Source organism: Nerophis ophidion, linkage group LG18, assembly GCF_033978795.1.
Source record: "Nerophis ophidion isolate RoL-2023_Sa linkage group LG18, RoL_Noph_v1.0, whole genome shotgun sequence".
In the NCBI taxonomy this organism is placed as follows: domain Eukaryota; kingdom Metazoa; phylum Chordata; class Actinopteri; order Syngnathiformes; family Syngnathidae; genus Nerophis; species Nerophis ophidion.
The window spans coordinates 37,702,172-37,722,277 of NC_084628.1; the positions used below are offsets into that span (position 1 = coordinate 37,702,172).

The following is a 20,106-nucleotide window of genomic DNA, read 5'->3' on the forward strand; positions in this document are numbered from 1 at the left end:
TTCATCATCATTCTGACTCACGGTTAGAAGTAACTCCATTTTTTGGAGGTCACAGTAACATTTTAGTGCTTGGTATTTTGCACTGTGGATCAATAGCGATTAAAAATACCATAAAAAAATAGCGAGTTGACCCTCATTGTAGGAGACAAGAGGTAGTGCTAACTGTCTTAACATGAGCCCTGAGGCAACGCTCGGAATTTTCTGCCAGCGCTCAGATATTCCTCACGAGCTTTGTAAGAAGAATGAGGTGCCGGAAACAAGCTCCCGAAATTAGTTTCGTCCGTATGCCTGGATGGTGGGTGGCATTTAGCCGAGAGCTCATAAAAGAGCTGCAGCCAAAGGTAGTGCAGGAGTCCAAAATGAGTTTTCTTGCTACTTACAGGTGATACCCCACTTTTAGGTCAACTGACAACGTTTTGACAAAGCGATGCAGTAAAGTTCAGTTTCAGCGTTTGAAGGCTGAATTAAACATTTCATCAGTTGCAACCACGTAACATAATAAGAAGGGATTAGATTTATATAGAGCTTTTCTAGACACTCAAAGAGTTTTTAACTAGAGATGTCCGATAATGGCTTTTATGCCGATATTCCGATATTGTCCAACTCTTAATTACCGATGCCGATAGATACAGTGGTGGAATGAACACATTATTATGCCTCATTTTGTTGTGATGCCCCACTAGATGCATTAAACAATGTAACAAATTTTTCCAAAATAAATCAACTCAAATTATGGAAAAAAATGCCAACATGGCACTGCCATACGTATTATTGGAGTCACAAAGTGCATTATTTTTTTTTTAACATGCCTCAAAACAGCAGTTTGGAATTTGGGACATGCTCTCCCTGAGAGAGCATGAGGAGGTTGAGGTGGGCGGGGCTTTGTAGGGGTTAGTGGAAGATGTATATTGTAGCGTCCCGGAAGAGTTAGTGTTGCAAGGGTTTCTGGGTATTTGTTCTGTTGTGTTACAGTACAGTTGTTCTCCCGAAATGTGTTTGTCATTCTTGTTTGATGTGGCTTCACAGTGTGGCGCATATTCGTAACAGTGTTAAAGTTGTTTATACAGCCACCCTCAGTGGGACCTGTATGGCTGTTGACCAAGTATGCCTTGCATTCACTTGTGAGTGTGAAAAGCCGTAGATATTATGTGATTGGGCCGGCGCGCAAAGGCAGTGCCTTTGAAGTTTATTGGCGCTCTGTACTTCTCCCTACGTCCGTGTACCACTCCATACAGCGGCGTTTCAAAAAGTCATACATTTTACTATTTGAAACCGATACCGATAATTTACGATATTACATTTTAAAGCATTTATCGGCAGGTAATATCGGCAGTCCGATATTATCGGACATTCCTAGTAAGAACCCATCTTTCATTCACCCTACATTTACTTTTGATGGTGGTAAGCTACATTTGTAGCCACATGGAAGTACACCTGGTTTTTATTTGGGAGGGACAGCATTCAACATACACTATATTGCCAAAAGTATTTGGCCACCCATCCAAATGATGAGAATCAGGTGTCGTAATCACTTGGCCCGGTGTATCAAATTAAGCACTTAGGCATGGAGACTGTGTCTACAAATATTTGTGAAAGAATGGGCCGCTCTCATGAGTTTCAGCGTGGAACTGTCATATGATGCCACCTCCATCCATCTTCTCCTGCTTATCCAAGGTCGGGTCGCGGGGGCAGCACCCTAAGCAGAGAAGCCCAGACTTCCCTCTCCCCAGCTCCTCCCGGGGGATCTCGAGGAATTCCCAGGCCAGCCGGGAGACATAGTTTTCCAAACGTGTCCTGGGTCTTCCCCGTGGACTACTACCGGTCTGAGGTGCCCTAAACACCTCCCTCAGGAGGCGCTCAGGTGGCATCCTGACCAGATGCCCGAACCACCTCATCTGGCGCCTCTCCATGTGGAGGAGCAGCCGCTTTACTTTGAGTTCCCCCCGGATGACAGAGCTTCTCACCCTATCTCTAAGGGAGAGACCCACCACCCGGCGGAGGAAACTCATTTACCCGTAATCTTGTCCTTTCGGTCATAACCCAAAGCTCATGATCATGGGTGAGGATGTGAACGTAGATCGACCGGCTCAGGTCCTTCTTCACCACAACGGATCGATACAGCGTCCGCAATACTGAAAATGCCGCACCAATCCGCCTGTCGATCTCACGGTCCACTCTTCCCTCGCTCATGAACAAGACTCCTAGGTACTTGAACTCCTCCACTTGGGGCAGGGTCTCCTCCCCAACCCGGGGATGGCACTCCACCCTTTTCTGGACGAAAACCATGGACTCGGACTTGGAGGTGCTGATTCTCATCGCAGTCGTTTCACACTCAGCTGCGAACCGATCCAGAGTGCCACCTGTGCTAAAAATCCAGTCGTTAAAGTTCCTCGCTCCTAAATATTCCAAAGTCAACTGTCGACTTTATTATAGGAAATTGAAAGAGTTTGGGAACAACAGTAACTCAGCCACCAAGTGGTAGGTCACATAAACTGACAGAGAGGGGTCAACAGATGCTGAAGCACATAGTGCAAAGACTTTCTGCACAGTCAATTGCTACAGAGGTCCAAACTTCATGTGACCTTCCAATTGGCCCACGTACTGCATGCAGAGAGCTTCATGGAATAAGTTTCCATGGCCGAGCAGCTGCATCTAAGCCATACATCACCAAGTCCAACGCAAAGCGCGTGATGCAGTGGTGTAAAGCACGTCGCCATTGGACTCTAGAGCAGTGGAGACGCCTTCTCTGAAGTGATGAATCATGCTTTTCCATCCGGCATTCTGATGAACGAGTCTGGGCTTGGAGGTTGCCAGGAGAATGCTGCATTTCGGATTGCATTGGGTCAAGTGTGAAATTTGGTGGAGGAGGAATTATGGTGTGGGGTTTTCTTCAGGAGTTGGGCTTGGCCCCTTAGTTCCAGTGAAAGAAACTTTGAATGCTCCAGAATACCAAAACATTTTTGGACAATTCCATGCTCCCATGAATTAATTAACGTGGACCCCGACTTAAACAAGTTGAAAAACCTATTGGGGTGTTACCATTTACTGGTCAATTTTACGGAATATGTTCTGTACTGTGCAATCTACTAATACAAATTTCAATCAATCAATCAATCAATCAAACAAACCCAACCTTGTGGGAACAATTTGGAGCGGGCCCCTCTTCCAACAGTCATGTGCACAAAGCAAGGTCCATAAAGATGGATGACAGAGTGGTGTGGATAAACTTGACTGGCCTGCACAGAGTCCTGACCTGAACCCGATAGAACACCTTTGGGATGAATTAGAACGGAGACCGAGAGCCAGGCCTTCTCCACCAACCTCACCAATGCGCTTTTGGCAGAATGGTGGAAAATTCTTATAAACACACTCCGCAACCTTGTGGACAGCCTTCTCAGAAGAGTTGAAGCTGTAATAGCTGCAAAAGGGGGGACCCACATCATACTGAACCCTATGGGTTAGGAATGGGATGACACTTCAAGTTCATATGTGAGTCATGGCAGGTGGCCAAATACTTTTGGCAATATGGTGTAAGTGGACTTTGCTGTGTAAACATACTTTCAGTTTTAACGGAAATATTGATGAAATTTGATGAAAATCAAAGTGTATTTCAGTTAGCAATCTTTCTGTCATAGTTTGATGTAAAGTATGGTGTTTAAGGAGTGTTTACTGGGGTGTTTGTTTTTTTTAAAGCTTGCTTGCATCCGTCCTATCTGAAAGGCAGTCTGATTTACTAATGCAATATTCTGTTCAAACAGCGTTTGACAGTGGCAAGTGTCACCCTGGCAGAGGTTATGCTTGATTGCACCGGGATTGATCAGTGGTTGGTGCTCACAAGTGTGTTTTGATTAGACGTCTCTGCCGCAACACTCAAATCTTGTCCGCATTGAGATTCAAGTCCTTGGGACGATTTGATTCGCGGCTGTTTTTCCTCATCCGCGCGTGGACGACGTTGATAATTGACAAGCCTCGGTCCGCGCATTGCTAAGCATGCCCCGTCTTCAAAAGCAAGACCTCTTAAATGTTCCAGGCGGGGTTTTTTTTTCTTACAAAAACACAAATGATTTGGGTTTTTGTTTTGTAGGAATCTCAATAGCAGATGGCCCACTTTTTGTTCTTGCACAAACGCTGTGAAAAGCACGCCCACATTCAGAGACACAGTAACTGGAAAAATGTTCAAAAAATCAGCATCAAAGATGCAGCCTTCCTTGTTTCTACGTGTTGTCGGGCCTCGGATAGTCAGTCAACTAAGGTGACCTTCTACTTTCTCTCTTCAGAGAATAAAATATGTATAGGGCTTCATTACACCCCAAGAAAGCACATTTTGGAGCATATTTTGCAGAGTTTCCACACACTCTGTTTACTCACTCACTATTTATTTTGCCTTTAATCTAACTAAACAATACTAGGACCAACACTGTTCAGTCTCTACATCAATGACAATTGTAAAGTTACAAAAGATTTAAAGTTAGTATTATTTGCGGATGAGGAGGAACTCAAAGTAGAGCCGCTGCTCCTCCACATCGAGAGGAGCCAGATAAGGTGGTTCGGGCATCTGGTCAGGATGCCACCCGAACGCCTCCCGAGGGAGGTGTTTAGGGCACGTCCAACCGGTAGGAGGCCACGGGGAAGACCCAGGACACGTTGGGAAGACTATGTCTCCCGGCTGGCCTGGGAACGCCTCGGGATCCCCCGGGAAGAGCTAGACGAAGTGGCTGGGTAGAGGGAAGTCTGGGCTTCCCTGCTTAGGCTGCTGCCCCCGCGACCCGACCTCGGATAAGCGGAAGATGATGGATGGATGGATGGATGGATTATTTGCGGATGACACAACAGCCCACTGGGTGTGAGTTTTCCTTGCCCTTTTGTGGGTTCTTCCGAGGATGTTGTAGTCATAATGATTTGTGCAGTCCTTTGAGACATTTGTGATTTGGGGCTATATAAATAAACATTGATTGATTGATGGTTTTGTTCTGGAGAGCACACAAAAGTTATTACAAATAATACTAGAAGAAATGACCAAATTAAAAAGATGGTTTGACAAAAACAGACTTTGAATCTCGGTAAGACTAAACTAATACTATTTGGTAACAGTAGAAGGGAAAGTCATCACACAAACACAATTAGACAGAATAGAAATTGAAAGAGTAAATGAAACCACATTTCTAGGTATGATGATTGATGATAAATTCAACTGGAAATCACGTAAAAAATATAAAACATAAGGTGGCAATAAATAATGAATAAAGCTAAATATGCATCGGACCAAAAACCACTTTATATTCTCTACTGTTCGCTAGTGCTAGGGGCGGTATAGCTCGATTGGTAGAGCGGCCGTGCCAGCAACTTGAGGGCTCCAGGTTCGATACCCGCTTCCGCCATCCTGCCGTTGTGTCTTTGGGCAAGACACTTTACACACCTGCTCCCAGTGCCACCCACACTGATTTAAATGGAACTTAGATATTGGGTTTCACTATGTAAAGTGCTTTGAGTCACTAGAGAAAAGCGCTATATAAATATAATTCACTTCACTTAGTGTTACATATCTGAGTTATTGTGTAGAAATATGGGGAAATAACTACAAAAGTACATTTCATTCATTAACGGTGTCACAAATAGATCAGTTAAAATGATACATCATGTTGGATATAGACAACATACAAACCCTTTATTTATTGAATCGAAAATATTGAAATTCCACTACATAGTGAATTTGCAAACAGCTAAAATTATACACAAAGCAAACTATAATCTGCTACCCAAGAATATACAACAATTCTTCTCAACAAAAGAGGAAAAATATAATCTTAGAGAAATATGTAATTTAAAACGTTTGTATGCAGGTACAACACTTAAGACTTCCAGTATATCAGTATGTGGAATTAAATGATGGAATAAATTAAGCATAGAGGTCAAACAAAAGTACTAATATGATGCACTTCAAAAAACTCTTCGTACTCAAAGTGTTTACAAAGGAGAAAGAAGAACCACCATGATAAACATTCTGAATGTATCTCATCCATCCATTCATTTTGTAGGTCAGGGGTCACCAACCGTTTTGAAACCAAGAGCTACTTCTTGGGTACTGATTAATGCGAAGGGCTACCAGTTTGATACACACTTAAATATATTGCCAGAAATAGCCAATTTGCTCAATTTACCTTTAACTCTATGTTATTAAAAATAACTAATGATATTTATCTTTGTGGAAACACTGATCATCTTAATGATTTCTCACAATAAATATATATTTTTGATGACTTGTTTTAAATAGGTTAAAATCCAATCTGCTCTTTGTTAGAATATATAACAAATTGGACCAAGCTATATTTCTAACAAAGACAAATCATTATTTCTTTTAGTTTTTCCAGAACAAAAATTTGAAAATAAATTCAAAAGACTTTGAAATAAGATTTCAAATTTGATTCTACAGCTTTTCTATATGTGCCAGAATTTTTTTATTTTATTTTAATCATAATAAGTTTGAAGAAATATTTCACAAATATTATTTGTCGAAAAAACAGAAGCTAAATTGAAGAATTAAATTAAAATGTATTTATTATTCTTTACAATAATAATAATAAAAAAACAATACTTGAACATATTTAAATTGTCAGGAAAGAAGAGGAAGGAATTTTTTTAAGGTTGTGTTTTTTCTCTAAAATTGTCTTTCTGAAAGTTATAAGAAGCAAAGTAAAAAAAAAAAATGAATTTATTTAAACAAGTGAAGACCAAGTCTTTAAAATATTTTCTTAGATTTTCAAATTGTATTTGAGTTTTGTCTCTCTTAGAATTAAAAATGTCAAGCAAAGCGAGACCAGCTTGCTTGTAAATAAATACAATTTAAAAAATAGAGGCAGCTCACTGGTAAGTGCTGCTATTTGAGCTATTTTTAGAACAGGCCAGCGGGCGACTCATCTGGTCCTTACGGGCGACATGGTGCCCACAGGCACCGCGTTGGTGACCCCTGCTCTAGGTAATCTTACTTATCTCACCATATGAAATATAACTTACTTCACAAAGTATTATTTATTCATTTTTACTGTTATTACTTATGGAGGACATTGTGAATACATTGACAACATGAAGTAAACAACAGTTTTAGCAACTGCTATTTAAAGGAAAAAGTTGTATGCATGCATGTGTGATGTATCATGTTGTATGCATGCATGCATGTGTGATGTATCATGTTGTATGCATGCATGTGTGATGTATCATGTTGTATGCATGCATGTGTGATGTATCATGTTTTATGCATGCATGTGTGATGTATCATGTTGTATGCATGTATGTGTGATGTATCATGTTGTATGCGTGCATGTGTGATGTATCATGTTTTATGCGTGCATGTGTGATGTATCATGTATGCGTGCATGTGTGATGTGTCATGTTGTATGTGTGCCTGTGTGATGTATCATGTTGTATGCATGCATATGTGATGTATCATGTATGCATGTTTGATGTATCATGTTACATGCATGCATGTGTGATGTATCATGTTGTGTGCAATGTGCATGTTTGATGTTTCATGTTGTATGCATGCATGTGTGAAGTATCATGTTGTATGCGTGCATGTGTGATGTATCTTGTTGTATGCATGCATGTGTGATGTATCATGTTGTATGCGTGCATGTGTGATGTATCAAGTGGTATGCATGCATGTGTGATGTATCATGTTGTATGCATGCATGTGTGATGTATCATGTTGTATGCATGCATGTGTGATGTATCATGTTGTATGCATGCATGTGTGATGCGTCATGTTGCATGCATGTATGATGCATCATTTTGCATGCATGCATGCATGATGTATCATGTTGCATGCATGCATGTGTGATGTATCATGTTGTATGCATGCATGTGTGATATATCATGTTGTATGCGTGCATGTGTGATGTATCAAGTGGTATGCATGCATGTGTGATGTATCATGTTGTATGCATGCATGTGTGATGTATCATGTTGTATGCATGCATGTGTGATGTATCATGTTGTATGCATGCATGTGTGATGTATCATGTTGTATGCGTGCATGTGTGATGTATCAAGTGGTATGCATGCATGTGTGATGTATCATGTTGTATGCATGCATGTGTGATGTATCATGTTGTATGCATGCATGTGTGATGTATCATGTTGTATGCATGCATGTGTGATGCGTCATGTTGCATGCATGTATGATGCATCATTTTGCATGCATGCATGCATGATGTATCATGTTGCATGCATGCATGTGTGATGTATCATGTTGTATGCATGCATGTGTGATATATCATGTTGTATGCGTGCATGTGTGATGTATCAAGTGGTATGCATGCATGTGTGATGTATCATGTTGTATGCATGCATGTGTGATGTATCATGTTGTATGCATGCATGTGTGATGTATCATGTTGTATGCATGCATGTGTGATGTATCATGTTGTATGCATGCATGTGTGATGTATCATGTTGTATGCATGCATGTGTGATGTATCATGTTGTATGCATGCATGTGTGATGCATCATGTTGCATGCATGTATGATGCATCATGTTGCATGCATGCATGCATGATGTATCATGTTGCATGCATGCATGTGTGATGTATCATGTTGTATGCATGCATGTGTGATGTATCATGTTGTATGCGTGCATGTGTGATGTATCATGTTGTATGCGTGCATGTGTGATGTATCATGTTGTATGCATGCATGTTCAAAATAAACTCGAACTCAAACTGAAGTTAGCTTATCAGAATTTAAAATTATTTTGTAATTTATATTTCCAAAACTGCTGTGCCTTTCTTAAGTCTTCTGGAAAAGCCCTGATTTATGCTATATTTCGTTCACAACATTTATTCAAAACAATAACATTGGTTTTTCAAGTAATCCACAAAAAGAACACACATGTTTGTGTTATTTATTGCTAAATGTCATACTCATTAACTCATTAATCATAAAGAAATGTTGCATTCATCAGGTCTGTACGCAGATTAGACACACAATTTATTCTCAGAGCACATGTTCATTTACCTTAACAGCGAATGGTTACCTGAAGTTGTGGTTGGTATCAAGTCAGTGATCAACTCAATGCACACACCGTTGCAAAGATGAGTAAAACAACTCCGAAAAACAAAACTCTGACGGGACTTTAAATAAAACTGTTAGCAGGTTTTGATGTGCATCCAATTAAAATCTTAAAAAAAATGTTCCAGTGTAACATTTTGACAATAGAATTGCATTTGTTTCGACGTAGTGGGGTCTTTTTTTTAAGTTAATTTTAGTATGCTACAGAATAATAAACATGTAATTAACAGTGATTAATCCAAATTTAAAAGTGTGATTAATCTTTTTTTAATTTTTTTTTATTATTTGTTCGACTGCACTTGTTAGTATATATACAGTTTTTTTCAGTAAAGTTATCATGGCTTTTAAAATTGCCAATTGTTGTTTTTTGTATGTTTATGCATATTCCATAGTAATCTTATTACTACAACTGCATTGCCCATCGCATCTCATATAGATCATAGTTATCAAAAAAATACTATATCCATCCATCCATCCATCCATCCATCCATCCATCCATCCATCCATCCATCCATCCATCCAGTTTAGGAAGGACCAAGGATTAAGGCATCTTGTAAGTCAGGGGTCGGGAACCTTTTTGGCTGAGAGAGCCATGAAAGCCAAATATTTTAAAAACGTATTTCCGTGGGAGCCATATTATGTTTTGGTAATACTTTGATATGGGGAACATTTTCACCATTAATTAGTTGCTTATTAACATGCAAATTCGTAACATATTGGCTCTTAATTAGTCGTTTTTAAGTACTTATTAATGCCTTTTTCTGCATGGCTGTATTTTACAAGCAGTAAACCATAACTAAGAGTCTTCCCTTATAACCTCAGAATTATTGCTTATTAGTAACCCTAACCCTTATATGGTCCCCTAATGTCCAAATAACTCTTAATTAAGTCTTTGTTACTTAGAATATGTTCCCCATACTAAAGTGTTACCAATATTTTTTAACACTGAATACAACTAAATGTGCGCATTTTTAAGTTAGACTAACATTTTTAGAGTATAATAAGTCTCTTATTCTTTTTAATAACATTGTTATTCTGAAGCTAACGAATAATAAATGAAATACTTCTTACCATTAATGCGACTTCTTGGATTGATGGAATAAAATGCATGAGAATGTTTTTAATTTTGAACGTTATTTTTAACCCTGTGATTACCAGCGGAATAATTTATTACTTACCGTGTTAAGCAATGTCAGCTAAGATTTATCTGAGAGCCAGATGCAGTCATCAAAAGAGCCACATCTGGCTCTAGAGCCACAGGTTCCCTACCCCTGTTGTAAGTAGTCCCAACAATATGTCCTTATATTTAATTTTGTATTCACGTTTTTACTTGAGAACAAATTTTGCTGCAATTTCAAGAAGTCAAGGTGATTATGTTAGTGTGATATTACGAACTAAATATGTCAGAGACTATCGTATTCATAACATTCTGCAGTATGATATACCTATTCAAGTTCAGTGACTGCAAAATGTCAGTTTTTCCACTAAAACATGAAGGGTTTTGTACAAATTTATGCAGTTATTGTAAATAAAGCCGATACACTAATTTCTAGAGTTGGGAAATTTTGACCACCTCACAATTTGATTCTTGGGCTGACGATTTGATTCAGAATCAATTCTCAATTCTTGTAGTATATTGTTTGGAATAAAAATGATAATAAAACCCTTTGAAAACAGGTTACATGTTTTAAAACCTCCAGTTGGCTGCTGGAGTGTTGGCCTTTAAAAACATCTTATTTAGCATAATAACAAATTGTTAATCTAATAAAAGAAAAGAGAGCAACCCCAACTTTAACCGGATCTCAGCTTTAGAATACAATTTTTTACAAAGCAATTGAAAAGCAATAAAAATACAGTACTTTGATAATAAGGAAAAAATAAAAATCATAACAGTAAGAGTATAAATAACTAGAAAAATTCCAGGAAAACCTTGAGCGCCTCAAGGCTTGGAGGAGCGTTCCGGTGTTCTTAGATTTTCAAAAAGTGGAGAAATGGGCGAGTTAGAGCGAGTAGAAAAATAAGAGGTTTTGTGGTTTTTTTGCGCCAGTATCTTACATTGAAGTCAATGAGAGATTTTGTTGACTTTCTTGGCTTTGAGGGCCAACAGAAGCGAAATGGGAGACATGACCTCCATAAAAGGGAACTTTTTTGAGAGAGGACATGTGTGTTATCGCTTTCACCGAAGCACATAAAAGTGGTGTAAAAGATGTGGTCGTGAAGACTGGTTGTTCACCCCCAAAAAAAGCAAATTTTCGGGGGTTCCACGCTCTAGTGAATTAGTGGCCGCCATCCGCTTCTATGGCGGAAGGCCGATGGCGCTCGCCGTTACCAAACATTGGACGTCAAAACTTTTTAGCCAGGGTGAAAGTAGATAAGTGTTTGAACAAAATGAGACGTTAAGCACCGAGCTATGTGAAAGGATTACTGAGCTACAAGAGGCGGTAATCTTGTCTTTTTGGCGTTTGTCTCAGAGCAATCGTCCATTAAATAGATATGTACCCATTCAATTGGCCCATGTTTTTGTTTATTTGTGAGTAGCGTCGCCATGGTAACACAAAAATGTTCCCACTTTAAACTACTCTTGTCTGCACGATCCAGACCTTTTCGACGGTATAACATATGTGGGGGTTCATTGCCCGTAGCGTAAGAGGAAGCTGATGATTGTAGGATGCGGGAAGAACTGTGGACACGCTTGTGATCTGGATAACATCGGACCGTCCCCTGTAGGATGAATTTTGAGGACCAGTCATAGACAATTTAAAGTGAAAAGCAAATTTTATTTTCACTCGCATACAAAACATTCTAATTTGGATTGTTTCCCTGGCTTGGAGACTCTCCCGAAGGACAGTGCGGCGAAGACACAACAAAACTCCCTTCTTGTCTCTCATGGACACACATGTATTGTTGTTGACTTTGGACTAGCAACTGCACGACACCAAGGCCGCGGAATAGAGACACACGGCAGGCTTACACACACACATGCATCCCCAAAAATATACGCCACACACACACACACACACCCCAACACCTTTTTTTTCTCCACTCCAGACTGTAGTCCGGTCTAGATTGTATTTTTTTTTCTCATCCTTCCCCAGCATTTACCTTTTCCCCATCTTTTACGGGGCGCTTTGTGGCGACTAATCAGCGTTCCTGTTCTGTAACCCTGTACACCAGATCTCGGCAAATTAAGGCCCCGGGGCCACATGCGGCCCGTTAAGCTTTTCAATCCGGCCCACTGGACAGTGCCAAATATTTTTTTTTGATCTTTAAGATGGAAATTGTAGCTGCCATTATGATGTGCACTCATGTTTTCTAATGAGCGTAAGTCTTCAACTATACTAAGTATTTCAATGGTTGGAATCTGCGCTTTTGCTTGATATACTAGTTACTATGGTAATCTAATTAGTTACTATGGCGATCTAATTAGTTACTATGGTCATCTAAGTCACAGCAGCTCAGACCAGGTACCAAGCATTGTGGGTGGGGAGCGTTTCTACGGAGTGTTTCCAGAGCGAGCCTGAAATGTGGGTGTCAGGGACAAACGCGAAGGAGATTTTTACAACAAAGTTGTAAAACGTAGTGATATATCACATATATCAGAGTGTAGGTTTTTGTTTTTTTTTACCCTTCGCGTTCATGTTTCGCTGTGTTTGTTGCATTTCGCTTGATTGTAAAATATGTAGATGGGGAAGGGGTGTGACTTTCATATGTTGTCAATATTCATTGTTTTATCCTTCATAGTTAATATTATAAATGCTACTGGGACATACTTCTCAAGCCATCGTGCGGGTTCCAAGGACCGTCAAGGAAGGACATAGCGCCGGCTTGTTTGGACTTCTTTATTTTTCAATAAAGACTGCTTTTCAGCTGCTCCGTCTGCCGCTCTCTTCCGCTTACCTCTCTTTTTTGGGTGTCGTCGCCTCTCTTTCGCTCTCAGTCTCTCTTTCCCCGCGTCAGTTTTCCTCTAGCTCCTTCTAGTCTCTCCGACTCTCTCTCTGACGTTCACGGCTGTCGCGAGAGGATTACTCAATTGTCTCAAGGTGCGCGATCCACGCACTTGATCTTAATTGCAGTGTCGCTCCCGGGGCGCCTCGCTGTTGGACTACCAACAACACCTCCTCGCCGCCATCTTGGGCTGGGCTACGGTGTGCCTTGCCTCGCTGTCGGACTGCCGGCCACGCCTCCTTGCCGCCATCTCGGGCTGGGCTACGGTGTGTCCTGCCTCGCTGTCGGACTGCCGGCCACGCCTCCTCGCCGCCATCTTGGGCTGAGCTACTGTGTGCCCTGCCTCGCTGTCGGACTGCCGGCCACGCCTCCTTGCCGCCATCTTGGGCTGGGCTACGGTGTGCCCTGCCTCGCTGTCGGACTGCCGGCCACGCCTCCTTGCCGCCATCTCGGGCTGGGCTACGGTGTGTCCTGCCTCGCTGTCGGACTGCCGGCCACGCCTCCTCGCCGCCATCTTGGGCTGAGCTACTGTGTGCCCTGCCTCGCTGTCGGACTGCCGGCCACGCCTCCTTGCCGCCATCTTGGGCTGGGCTACGGTGTGCCCTGCCTCGCTGTCGGACTGCCGGCCACGCCTCCTTGCCGCCATCTCGGGCTGGGCTACGGTGTGTCCTGCCTCGCTGTCGGACTGCCGGCCACGCCTCCTCGCCGCCATCTTGGGCTGAGCTACTGTGTGCCCTGCCTCGCTGTCGGACTGCCGGCCACGCCTCCTTGCCGCCATCTTGGGCTGGGCTACGGTGTGCCCTGCCTCGCTGTCGGACTGCCGGCCACGCCTCCTCGCCGCCATCTTGGGCTGAGCTACTGTGTGCCCTGCCTCGCTGTCGGACTGCCGGCCACGCCTCCTTGCCGCCATCTTGGGCTGGGCTACGGTGTGCCCTGCCTCGCTGTCGGACTGCCGGCCACGCCTCCTTGCCGCCATCTCGGGCTGGGCTACGGTGTGCCCTGCCTCACTGTCGGACTGCCGGCCACGCCTCCTTGCCGCCATCTCGGGCTGGGCTACGGTGTGCCCTGCCTCGCTGTCGGACTGTCGGCCACGCCTCCTTGCCGCCATCTCTGGCTGGGTTACGGTGTGCCCTGACTCGCTGTCGGACTGCCGGCCACGCCTCCTTGCCGCCATCTTGGGCTGGGCTACGGTGTGCCCTGCCTCGCTGTTGGACTGCCGGCTCTGCCTCACCACACCTACATTCTTGGTTTTCATGGACATTCTGGGTGTCTCATTCAGTAAAAAAATGTGAAAAATTCCATTACGTTTTTTAAGGTGGTCTGTCATAACGTTTTTAGCGTTCAGACATTATTGGGAGGTTTTGTATTAGTGTTCCTAAAAATAGATATACCGGCCCCCAGACACATTCATTTCTCTAAATTTGGCCCCCCGAGTCAAAATAATTGTCCGGGCCTGCTGTCCACTATTTGTTTGTCTCATCTTGAACGGGTTTGTGCTGAAAACAAAGTTTTGTTTTACTTGATAACAAACACCAATGATAACAAACACCTACATACCTAAGATATCAATATTCGTTATTTAATGTATTTTTTTTCTTTAAAAAAAAATGAAATTAATGAAATCTTTAAAAATGTTAATTATAAATTGATTAAAAAAATAATAAATACAAATTATGATTTGAATGTGAATCGATTATATTTTAGCACCCCTACTACTTGCTACATTTCCCTGACTATTACCGTTTGTTACATTTTAGTTGTATAAGATAAAATAATATTGATTGTCTCAAGTGCAAAGACCACCTCCAAGTTGCACTACATTAGGTTCTCAGCAGGTTTTCGGAGGGCAGATGTGTGTTACATGAAGCAAGCTTCCATACTGTAGGTGCGTACTGGTGATAGAACAACAGTGTTTTGCCCTCTCCGAGTCCAATAGTCCTCCCCTGTGACGAGGCTGAAATGGAAGTGCGCTGCAGGTCAGAGTGGGGCCGTAATTATTTCCCCACTTCATTAAGTTTGCGTAAACCATCATACTCAGCACTGCGGCTAATGCGATGCCCCCCTGGCATTGTAATGCTCTCCAAATGAAGGCCCCCTCTGACAGCCCGGGGGGGTCGAGTGGACAGCAGATTACCGCCAGGTTCACATGACAAGGCTTCACCCTAAAGTGGTAAGAATAGTCATTATCGGGCTTATATGATCCACGTGCTTTAAGAAATCCCAAGCCCTGGGCTGGTCTAAATCCTCCCCTTGCTAGGTGGCGCTCAGGAGTCACACATTGAATGGAGACGCTTAATACGAGACCAATTGGCCATCTAACCCCCGCATATGTTATCAATCAATCAATCAGTTTACTTATATAGCCCTAAATCACGAGTGTCTCAAAGGGCTGCACAAGCCACAACGACATCCTCTGCTCAGAACCCACATCAGGGCAAGGAAGAACTCAACCCAATGGGACAATGAGAAAACTTAGAGGGGACCGCAGATGTGTGGACCTCCTTCCTGGGCGACCGGTACAATGGACGTCGAGTGTATCTAGCATAATAGTGTGAGCGTCCAGTCCATAGTGGATCTAACATAATAGTGTGAGCGTCCAGTCCATAGTGGATCTAACATAATAGTGTGAGAGTCCAGTCCATAGTGGATCTAACATAATAGTGTGAGTCCAGTCCATAGTGGATCTAGCATAATAGTGTGAGCGTCCAGTCCATAGTGGATCTAACATAATAGTGTGAGAGTCCAGTCCATAGTGGATCTAACATAATAGTGTGAGTCCAGTCCATAGTGGATCTAACATAATAGTGAGAGCGTCCAGTCCATAGTGGATCTAACATAATAGTGTGAGCGTCCAGTCCATTGTGGATCTAACATAATAGTGTGAGAGTCCAGTCCATAGTGGATCTAACATAATAGTGTGAGAGTCCAGTCCTTAGTAAATCTAGCATAATAGTTTTGAGTCCAATCCATAGTGGATCTAACATAATAGTGTGAGAGTCCAGTCCATAGTGGATCTAACATAATAGTGTGAGAGTCCAGTCCTTAGTAAATCTAGCATAATAGTTTTGAGTCCAATCCATAGTGGATCTAACGTAATAGTGAGAGTCCAGTCCATAGTGGATCTAACATAATAGTGAGAGTCCAGTCCATAGTGGATCTAATATAATAGTGTGAGTCCAGTCCATAGTGGATCTAATATAATAGTGTGAGTCCAGTCCGTTGTGGATCTAACTTAATAGTGTGAGCGTCCAGTCCGTAGTGGATCTAACATAATAGTGTGAGTCCAGTCCATAGTGGACCTAACATAATAGTGAGAGTCCAGTCCATAGTGGATATAACATAATACTGAGAGTCCAGTCCATAGTGGATCTAACAGTGTGAGAGTCCAGTCCATAGTGGATCTAACATAATATTGTGAGAGTCCAATCCATAGTGGATCCAACATAATAGTGTGAGAGTCCAGTCCTTAGTAGATCTAGCATAATAGTTTGAGTCCAATCCATAGTGGATCTCACATAATAGTGTGAGAGTCCAGTCCATAGTGGATCTAACTTAATAGTGTGAGCGTCCAGTCCGTAGTGGATCTAACATAATAATGAGAGTCCAGACCATAGTGGATCTAACATAATAGTGAGAGTCCAGTCCATAGTGGATCTAATATAATAGTGAGAGTCCAGTCCATAGTGGATCTAACATAATAGTGAGAGTCCAGTCCATAGTGGATCTAACATAATAGTGAGAGTCCAGTCCATAGTGGATCTAACATAATAGTGAGAGTCCAGTCCATAGTGGATCTAATATAATAGTGTGAGTCCAGTCCATTGTGGAGCTAACATAGTAGTGTGAGTGTCCAGTTCATAGTGGATCTAACATAATAATATGAGAGTCCAGTCCATAGTGGAGCTAACATAATAGTGTGAGAGTTCAGTCCATAGTGGATCTACCATAATAATGTGAGAGTCCAGTCCATAGTGGATCTAACATAATAGTGTGAGAGTTCAGTCCATAGTGGATCTACCATAATATTGTGAGAGTCCAATCCATAGTGGATCTAACATAATAGAGAGAGTCCAGTCCATAGTGGATCTAACATAATAGAGAGAGTCCAGGAAAATACTGTCGGAAAGGTCTGGTTCGTGCCGACAAGAGTAGTTTAAAGTGGGAACATTTCGTGTTACCATGGTGACACTATTCAGGATTAAACAAACCAAAAAAGGGCCAATTGAATGGGGACATACCTATTTAATGGACGATTGCTCTGAGACAAACGCCAAAAAGACAAGGTTACCTCCTCTTGTAGCTCCGTAATCCTTTCACATAGCTCGGTGCTTAACGTCTCATTTTGTTCACACACTTGTCTACTTTTACCCTGGCTAAAAAGTTTTGACGTCCAATGTTTGGTGATGGCTGCATGGCCATCGGAAGAAGGCGAGCGCCACTGGCCTTCCTCCTTTAAAGCGCATGACAGGGAATGTGCTGGTAATGATGAACTGGCTCATTATGTGGTTTGTGCTGCGAGAGGATTTAAAAAGAATGTTTCAGCTCTTTCAGCGGTTAACCTCTCCAACCCTTCTAATGTCGCTTTTATTTTTTTACAGGTGAAACAACAGTGGAAGAGACGTACGACAGGATGTTTACTGTCACCAGCCGGGTACGGTTCTCTGTCAGCAAAGAGGACGACGGCGTGCCCGTGGATTGCATCATTGACCATCCGGCCGCCAGCGACCTGCTGGCACAAAGGAACTTGGAAGTGCTATGTGAGTCAACTTCTTGGTGACGTATATGACTATTTTAAAGGGGAACATCATCACCAAACCTATGTAAGCGTCAATATATACCTTGATGTTGCAGAAAAAAGACCATGTATTTTTTTAACCGATTTTCGAACTCTAAATGGGTGAATTTTGGCAAATTAAACACCTTTCTGTTTATCGGTCTTTTAACGATGACATCAGAACGTGACGTCACCGAGGTAACACACCCGCCATATTCATTTTCACATTACAAACACCGGGTCTCAGCTCTGTTATTTTCCATTTCTTTGACTATTTTTTGGAACCTTGGAGACATCATGCCTCGTCGGTGTGTTGTCGGAGGGTGTAACAACACTAACAGGGAGGGATTCAAGTTGCACCACTGGCAAGAAATCTGCCGCCAGACCCCCATTGAATGTACCAGAGTGTCTGCACATTTGACCGGCGATGCTAAGACAGACATGGCACAGAGATGTATGGATAACCTGCAGATGCATTTGCAACGATAAAGTCAACAAAATCACAAGGGTGAGTTTTGTTGATGTTGTTGACTTATGTGCTAATCAGACATATTTGGCATGACTGCCAGCTAATCGATGCTAACATGCTACGCTAATCGATGCTAACATGCTATTTACGCTAGCTGTATGTACATTTGAAACTAGATACCCACATTTAATGCGAAACAAACACTTACCAATCGACGGATTTAAGTTGCTCCAGTGTCACAAGATGCGAAAGTCCTGATCGTTTGGTCCGCACATTTTACCGGCGACGCTAATAAGGCAGCCATGCTATCGACCACTTCATTAGGTACACCCACGCTATGGCCGAATAGCGTCAATAGTTATTCGCTCAATAGCTTCAATTTCTTCTTCAATTTCGTTTTCGCTATCTGCCTCCATACTCCGACCATCTGTTTCAATACATGCGTAATCTGTTGAATCGCTTAAGCCGCTGAAATCCGAGTCTGAATCCGAGCTAATGTCGCTATATCTTGCTGTGCTATTTGCCATTGTTTGTATTGGCAGCACTGTATGACGCCACAGGGAAAAGGATAGTGGTTTCGAAGATAGTGAAAATAAGGCACTTTAAAGCTTTATTTAGGGATATTCCGGTACCGGTAAAATTTGGAAAAAAACTTCAAAAAATATAACAATTCACTGGGAACTGATTTTTATCGTTTTTAACCCTTTTGAAATTGTGATAATGTTCCCCTTTAAAGATAAACGTTCAGTTAACATTTGGTGCCATATAAAAGTGTTTTTCAACCTTTTTAGATCAAAGGCACGTTTTTTTGCGTTGAAAAAATGCAGAGGCACACCACCAGCAGAAATCATTAAAAAAACAAACTCTGTTGATAGTAAAAAGTCGTCGTCACAATTGTTGGATATGACTTTAAAGCATAACCAAACATGCATCACTATAGCTCTTGTCTCAAAGTAGGTGTACTGTCACCACCTGTCACATCACACCCTGACTTATTTTGTGTGTATTGCTGTTTTCCTGTGTAGTGTTTTACTTCTTATCTTGCGCTCCTATTTTGGTGTCTTTTTCTAATTTTTTGGTATTTTCCTATAGCAGTTTCATGTCTTCCTTTGAGCGATATTTCCCACATTTACTTTGTTTTAGCAATCAAGAATATTCCAGTTGTATTTACCCTTTTTTGTGGGGACATGTCATGTCATGTTCGGATGTACTTTGTGGACGCCGTCTTCGCGCCAGAGCAAGTCTTTGCTGTCGTCCAGTATTCTGTATTTGTTGACTTTGTAGCCAGTTCAGTTTTAGTTTCGTTCTGCATAGCCTTCCCTAAGCTTCAATGGCTTTTCTTAAAGAGGAACATTATCACAATTTCAAAAGGGTTAAAAACAAGAAAAATCAGTTCCCAGTGGCTTGTTGTATTTTTTGAAGCTTTTTTCCAAATTTTACCGGTCCCGCAATATCCCTAAATAAAGCTTTAAAGTTCTTGATTTTTGCTATTTGCGTTGCGACTGTCCATTTCCCTGTGACGTCATACAGTGCTGCCAATACAAACAACATGGCGGCTACCACAGCAAGAGATAGCGACATTAGCTCGGATTCAGACTCGGATTTCAGCGGCTTAAGCGATTCAACAGATTACGCATGTATTGAAACAGATGGTCGGAGTATGGAGGCAGATAGCGAAAACGAAATTGAAGAAGAAATTGAAGTTATTGAGCAAATAGCTATTGACGCTATTTGGCCATAGCATGGGTGTACCTAATGAAGTGGCCCATAGCATGGCTGCCCTAGCATCGCCGGTAAAATGTGCGGACCAAACGATCAGGACTTTCGCATCTTGTGACACTGGAGCAACTTAAAT

At 41.9% G+C, this 20,106-nt stretch overlaps 1 protein-coding gene across 3 annotated transcripts in view; it reads left to right on the top strand.

Annotated features, from left to right (window-relative positions):
• cadm1b (cell adhesion molecule 1b) overlaps window positions 1-20,106 on the top strand; it is a 687,646-nt gene that overhangs the window by 512,908 nt on the left and 154,632 nt on the right. For all 3 annotated transcript variants that reach the window (XM_061878075.1, XM_061878076.1, XM_061878077.1), the window contains one exon: window positions 17,607-17,765. In XM_061878075.1, coding sequence (XP_061734059.1) covers window positions 17,607-17,765 — 159 coding nt within the window. The remainder of the gene's footprint in view (window positions 1-17,606; window positions 17,766-20,106) is intronic.